At 35.3% G+C, this 7,343-nt stretch overlaps 2 protein-coding genes across 2 annotated transcripts in view; both read left to right on the top strand.

Moving 5' to 3' along the window:
* LOC110023684 (macro domain-containing protein XCC3184) overlaps positions 1–1,488 on the top strand; it is a gene marked incomplete at its 5' end in the record, with an annotated part of 4,020 nt that extends 2,532 nt beyond the window's left edge. The window contains 2 exon segments of the mRNA XM_020723215.1: positions 336–405; positions 1,327–1,488. Of these exon segments, the coding sequence (XP_020578874.1) occupies positions 336–405; positions 1,327–1,395 (139 nt within the window).
* Positions 1,489–3,065: 1,577 nt separating this feature from the next.
* On the top strand, positions 3,066–4,174 carry LOC110023695 (transcription repressor OFP1-like). Its single transcript, XM_020723229.1, has one exon. The coding sequence runs from the start codon at positions 3,205–3,207 to the stop codon at positions 3,826–3,828; it is 624 nt and encodes a 207-aa protein (XP_020578888.1). The 5' UTR covers positions 3,066–3,204; the 3' UTR covers positions 3,829–4,174.
* The last annotated feature ends 3,169 nt before the right edge of the window (positions 4,175–7,343 follow it).

The raw sequence follows: 7,343 nt of genomic DNA, 5'->3' as shown, positions 1-7,343 counted from the left end.
CTTTTTCCAGGCACCCGGCCGGCTTGGCTGTGCCCATTGGGCCCCGGCCGGTCCCTCTTTGGTCCGGCGGAACAATTTCCTCCCTACATTCATTTATAGGACTTTCATCCTTTGTTTCATGTTGTTTTTCATTTGTTTATCATTAATAATTGCAGAAATAGCCTGAAGCTCGCAAAGGAGAACAACATTCACTACATTGCATTCCCTGCCATATCTTGTGGTGTTTATAGGTAATGAAATTTGTAAATTTTATTTTTCTAAGAGAAAATTTCATTTCTAACCTTTGTTGCAAGACTAATGGCCTTAACAAGTTTTCCTTTGAAATATACTTCTAGATATCCTCATGAAGAAGCATCCAAAATAGCCATATCTGCAATTAAGGAGTTCCCACGTGATTTCAAAGAGGTACATTATTGTAAATTTCATTTTGCATTTTTTTTTCTTTTTTTTGTTTTAAGTGTTGCCTAGATGAGAATGATTAGGCAAATGAGACACTTAGAGACAAAATGCAAAATGAATACATCCGTGATAGGGTTGGTGTTGCTCCTGTGAAGGCAAATTTAGAGAGTCGTCTTGAATGGTTTTGTCACATGAAACGTCGAGCATATGATGATCCGATTAGAAAAGTAGATGTTTTAGATTTAACTTATGTTAAGAAAGGCAGAGGTAAACCTAGGAAGACTTGGACATATTATATAAAAAATTATATTAATTTATTAGAATTAAATGAAAGTATGACACTAAATAGGACGCAATGGAGAAAAAAGATTCAGGTAGCCGACCCCACTTAGTAATATAAAGGTTTTGTTGCTGTTGTTGTTGTTATTTTTTGTTTTATATCTCAACCTGATCTGAATCTAACTCGAAAAATCTAGGTTTGGATTTAGAAACTTGACCTGTTTAAAATTTATGGTTTGATATGGGTTATATGTTAATCTGAAATTGACCCAAATTGCTATTATATCTTACGTTGAATGTATCACATGGGTCTGAGTTTGGGTTAGAATTTCCGACTCGTTATAATATTCAGGTCAAACAGTTTTTTAGGTCGGTTCAATTTCGCGTAAGGGGGCATTTACATATATATCACCCATCACTTATGTATTTACATATATAATACCTGAACTTTGCTTTTCATAGTTATATCATTCAAATCTTTCATATCGCATAAAAATATCATCATTTTAACTTTTGAAAAGCGAAGCCGGCTTTGTCATGCATAGTTGAAGTGATGTGTGTGTAAAAATTAAATTTTAGATGGTAGGTATGTAAATACTTAAGAATTGAGTGGTATGTTTGTAAAATTGTATGATTTTGTTTTTGCAGGTATACTTTGTGCTATTTTCAGATGATACCTACAGAGCATTTCTGGGGACTGCTCTCGAGTTCATGTGAAGCTCTCTCTGCATGATACCCGAAATAAATATGTAATGTTTGGGACATGAATTTGAGTTTCATTTAGGAGCGTTTGCTGTTTTATATATTTTCAGAAATTTCATTTTGTGGTATTTATATATTTATGTATTTTAATAAGCGCGCTGGATTTTTATTTTTGAATTCTGTTTTTGGTTGCTGGAAAAATAAATAAATGGCAATAATTTTTAATTATTTATTCATTGTTAAATAAATTTTATATTAATATAAAATTAAGGGTCTGTTTGGGGCAGCTTATAACTGCAGGTTGCGTTTTCAAAATGCCGCTGTACCGTTTGGTTCGCGTGTTTCGCTAGTTTATCCAAAACTGTATTTGTGTTTGTTGAAGACGAAGCATCGACACAGCAACTCGGTGGACGGTTCGCAGACCGCGTTTTAGAATAAGCAGCTTATTATGAAATGCACAAGTTGCCCCAAACAAACCCTAACTTGAAAACAAAAAATAATTACATTTTCAGCATTTTTTTAATTTAAACTTTTCGTTTTAATCATTAATGATTTATTTTTAATATTATGTGATATTTTAATATATATATATATATATATATATATGGCTTAATAAAATAATTAGTTAATCATCAACATGTAAAATCTTATTTAGTGAATTTAAAAAATTTAATGGGAAAGTATGGGTTAGGTTAATTGTCTAAAGTAATTTATAAATAAGTAATTAAGAAATATTTAATGATATAAGAATTTAACAAATCTTCTTCATAAGGCAATTAATAATATAATTAGCTAAATAATTATAATTATTTAGTGTAAAAATAATTACAAAATTTGATTGGATAATTAGAAAAAGTATAATTACTTGAATGATGAATTCTTCCCCAAGTCCATGTCTAAGTGATCCATATCTAATAAATAAATAAATAATGAAGATGGTGATCATCTTCATAATTATTATAAGAGAAATTAGTTAAAATAGACCATTTTAGTCATAAAGTATAAAAAATTAATGGGGAATTTACATAAACAACCCCAACTCTTACGATTTTATCCCACTCACACCTAAATTCTCGCCTTCAACTAACCTTTTTCGTCCCTTCCCAACAATCAAATCCATATTTTCATCCATAGATAGGGTGTTGATTTTGTAAAAAAATGAGAGTATTTCACTCATTATTAGAATAGTTGGGGATTAAATTCTAACTAGTCTGCGATTATTTTGACATTTTCCTCAGTTTGTTATCTCAAATTCCTCTCTCTCTCTAGCTCTCTTGCACGAAAAAATATTCTGTCTGGAATTATGCACTTTCGGACGACCAACCACCGGGCACCACGGTGCCAGCCGATAAGATGTGCGTCCTGACGGAATATTTTCTCCTCTTGCACAAACAAGTTCAATAGTATAGGAATCTTTTGAAAGCAATATTTATCATTCTATTTTAGCTTTTTCCCACCACAAGTTGAGGTCTTCTAATAGCTTCATTCCATGCCATCCTTCATAAATCATTCAGTTATTTTACCTGAAATCATAACTTGTATATTTTTGTTGATTTGCTTCAACAACAGTATTGCTTGCAATTAATAAAAAGAGTAGTAAATAACTTGTCATATTTTTGTTGATTTTATTATAAGAAATTATTACTCAATATAAAAAAATCTGGAAAATAATTTTTACAGCCCTCTTAATGTCTTGCCATCTCAGCTCTTCTTCAACTCCTCCCTCCACCTTTATTCTCCTCTGAAACTGAATTTGCAGAGTATCTGCATCTTCTTACCAGAACAAGATTTCTTTTTAAGAGAAGAAGAAGAAGAAGAAAAAGAATGGGGAACTACAGGTTCCAGCTACCCAATATTCTGCCAAATTGTTGGCTTTCCAAGCTAAAAAACATTGGCAACAGAAGCAAGAGCAGAAGACAAATCCTCCAGACCTCCATGAAGAAAAACCAAGCTCCAACAACTCCAGCAACAAACTCATCTTCTTCCCCAACAAAACCACTCTCCCTCCCAAACAGACAATCCCACTACATCCCCAGCCAAGCCAGACCAGAACCCAAGCTCCTCCCTTCCCCACCTAAGCCTATAAGAACAAAGCCCAAAACCATAGAAAACACTGAAACTCACCTTCATCTCAGAAGCAACACAAGCAAGGCACCATTGTTGCACTCACCCAGACTTCAGAGGAAAAAGGCCCAAGCTTTGCGCAAGCAGAAGAAGTGGAAGGAGAGGTTGAAGGAGAGTGTTGCAGTGGTGAAACCTTCTTCAGATCCTCAGAAGGACTTCAGGGAATCAATGGTGGAGATGATATTGGAGAATAAGATTGTGGATTCTCAAGATTTGGAGGACTTGCTTTCATGTTACTTGATTCTGAATTCCTCTGAGTATCATGACATGATTGTTGGGGTGTTTGGGGAAATTTGGACTGCTCTTGCTGAAATTATATTATAGGTTCAGCTCTGTTTCTTGTTGGATTGAAGGTTTGGTGAGGTCTGATTTTGTAACTTAGTCTGTTTAATTCTATTTTAAGGTAGCATGTATGCAAATTCTGTCATGTTATGGCCTTGCATTTCAATATGAGTTTTTTTGATAGATAATGCCAACAATCAAGGTGAATCAAAATTGGTCATTTTCCTTAAGGGCCCAACATTTATTGGCTTTAGGTCGATGGGCCTGTTTTGCAGTCCTTTGGTGGCCTGATTGGTACACCCGCATTCAGAGATTGGTGAGTCGCATTCATCAATGCTCATCATGGGAGCACATCAGTGGTAGCTTCCTTGAATCATTGGTGGTGGGTGGGGCATTCTATCTTAACAATCACCTTATTGCACAAGTAACTCTTATTATTATTATTATTATTATTATTATTATTATTATTATTATTATTATTATTATTATTATTATTATTATTATTATTATTATTATTATTATTATTATTATTATTTTATTTTGATGGTTAGATTTAATTTCAATTAATCTAGCACCTTATCTATTCATGAATTGTGTATTGCACTTTTTAGAAGTTAAATTCTAAGGCTTTTTAGTTTGGTGCATGATTTTTCTTCGAAGTTATGTTAGTTTGAATGTGCACTGACTTCTCTGACTGTAAGTATAATTAAGGCTGAAATATCTATTAAAAGGAAAATAAACACTGATGAATGACATCTTTTTCAAAAATTATTTCCCCTATTTATAGGAGAGTGTTGTATAATAGTGATTTTACATTTTTTCCTCGTTTGGAGCGGGTTCGTGCTAGTGTACTGCAAGTATTTTAGAAGTGTGGGCTTATCATCCGACTGTTTTCTCGCTCAATCGACTAAGCTTAATTGACTTCGGTTCAACCGAGCTTGGTCGGTATGATTCAGTCACTTGAACCAAGCTGGTTGACTATCTTTGATCCCTAGTGAGGCGTCATTGGGGACTCCAATGGACGGTCAAAGGTACCTTGTATAATTAAATCTTCCTTTGGATCGGCTCTGCTGGGGGTAGGCTATCGCATCGAGTCAACTTTCTTCTAGTTGTTGGCTCTTATGCTGCTTTATCCTATTTCTGAGTAGATGGCTCATGCTTGGATCACCCAATCGTTTTCTTGTTCGCCTCATGGCTCGATCAGTTTTGATTTAGTTGGCTTGGATTGTGTGTTTTTACTTGTTCGGTCAGATGAGCCCCATGATCTACTGGTAGTGGTCCAGCTTCCTTACACTCTTCTCTTATGGACTGTTAAATCTCTTTAAAATCAATGCATACACCTTTTCAATATAAAAAATTTAGTTCTTTGATTCGCTTATTTCTTAAAAGCAAGATGTAATAAGAATAAGATAATTTAATATGAAAATAAATTACATTCAATTTTAATCAATGATTAAATGATTAAACTTCCTTAATTTAAGCATCATTGATTCTTATATATATTGCATGATGGGATTCCTCATTCTTAATTTGCTCCATGCTTCCCCTTGTTTGAGTCGGTTGGTCGTGTCTTAATCATTATGATGGATAACCTGCCAAAATCCCATGTTGAAAATCACACTAAGGATCTGATTGGCTCCCCCTTGGGTAAACCAAAAGGATGAGTCTGCCCAAAATCTGAGTGGAGGAAAAAAGTTTTCGTGAAAAAGAAGAAAATGACGCTCCCAATGCTAGATTAGATGGGGTCCTCTATTTTGATCCTCAGCACTGTATGGAGGAACGTTCAACTAACCGACCTAGCCTTCACTCCAATCATCTACCATCTATTGAGACATAAGACCTCCCAGTCGGCCAAGTCACTCGGATGACTTTTGGCATTCCCCCATCACTTTCATTAATGATTAATGGTGAACCTGACATATCGATTACAATTTCTAAGTTGAATTGGCTCTTGGGTATGACAGACTTCAATATTATTTGTTGATTGAATTTTTTGAAAACTTTTTTTTTGTTTTACGATAACACTTGGTGCAAATGATCCAGCTCTGATCGACTTATATGAGTCTGACTAAGGTGTTAGTGATAACAAACCAAGTGTCATGTGAGAGTGGTAAGCTCTTGAGCTAGAATGGCGGGGTTAATTGCCCTGACAATACCCTTGAAGGACTAAGGGAAGCAGCTGACAAACTATGGACATCATATGGGTCGCTTTCTCATCTCCTAGTCAAAATTTAGAGCTCTTTCGCTTTGTCTGCAGGGATCTATTGGGGTGAAGAGATCCATGACTTGTTGGACCATATGGAGAGGATGGAGGGGACAATTACTACTCTTCACCATGAGTTGTTGGATATTCGGGAGAGATCCCGATCTTCCAAGTGCAAGCCAAGTTGGAAAAACTAAACCAATTTTGTTATGGAGGGTAGTTCTTGTGTATGAGGTTGCCTCGGTTGGGTCATGTCTCCGTCAAAGCGGGGACAGATACCCTTATAAAATATTTTGCCTCATACTTGTTTTTGAGTGCTTCATTATAATTTAAGTGTAATTTTTTTCAATAAAAACTATTTTTCTTACCTTGTTTTTTTTTTCATTATGTGATCCTATTGATAGATTATTAATAAAATGACTATTTACTTCAACTTATACCCCTACACATATAGTTGTTTGGTCATGCTCTTGTGCTCTCTCCCTTCCTTTTGCCCTTTCAAATTATACTCTTGCGCTCTGCCTGATGGCTCCCATTATTCTCCATAAGATTTTGAAACAGTCGCCATAAATGACCAATCCTAGATGACTCAAGCTGATGCGGGCTTGCTACAAGGGAGTTTTGTTTTATAATCCGCCACCCAAGGAATAGTGCCTAACATAAGGAGAGAGGGAGAGAGAAAAAGAGAAACAATCATGAACTCCTCAATTACAAATATTGCTCATTTATTTATTGGAGAATAATCATTGTAAAATAATAATTATACCCCTATACAATCGACTAGAGAGGGTCGATTGGAGCTGGTTGGGCTAAATGGAGCTGGCTGGGCCAAATAGAGTTGGTCGGTCTGACCTGAGCCTGGTCATTTGGCCGGCTAGAGCTAGATATGATCGATTCGAGTTAGTCGGGCCGAATGGAGCTGGTCGGGCCCAAACGGAGCTGGCAAAGCCGAACAGAGTGGGTGACCGGTCCGAATGGATTGGTTGCCAGCTAGAGGTCTGCTAAGTCGACAGGAGGGGGTCAAGTTCAAGAGATTCTTCAAATAATCTAATCAACTTATACTACGAAAAGAGAATTTTTGTCATTCAATTAATATTTTTATTATCATGATACATTTTAAGTACATTGAAATGCAAACAATAAGCGTTGGCGGCCCACATAATTTCTTAACTTTATTTTTTCCTTGAAATTTTTATCTATTTACATGAATGTTTTTATAGTTTAAAAAAATGAAGGTCTTTCGTTGGGATGCGTTTTGGACCATCTCCTTTATTGCAAATCACGAAGTGGGTCCCCACCAATCATTCAAATATCCTTTCTCTTCCTCATATATATATATATATATATATATATA

Source organism: Phalaenopsis equestris, unplaced genomic scaffold, assembly GCF_001263595.1.
Source record: "Phalaenopsis equestris unplaced genomic scaffold, ASM126359v1 Scaffold000226, whole genome shotgun sequence".
NCBI lineage: Eukaryota > Viridiplantae > Streptophyta > Magnoliopsida > Asparagales > Orchidaceae > Phalaenopsis > Phalaenopsis equestris.
Note: the sequence above shows the minus strand (reverse complement) of the source record. Positions and strands in the feature narration are given on the sequence as shown.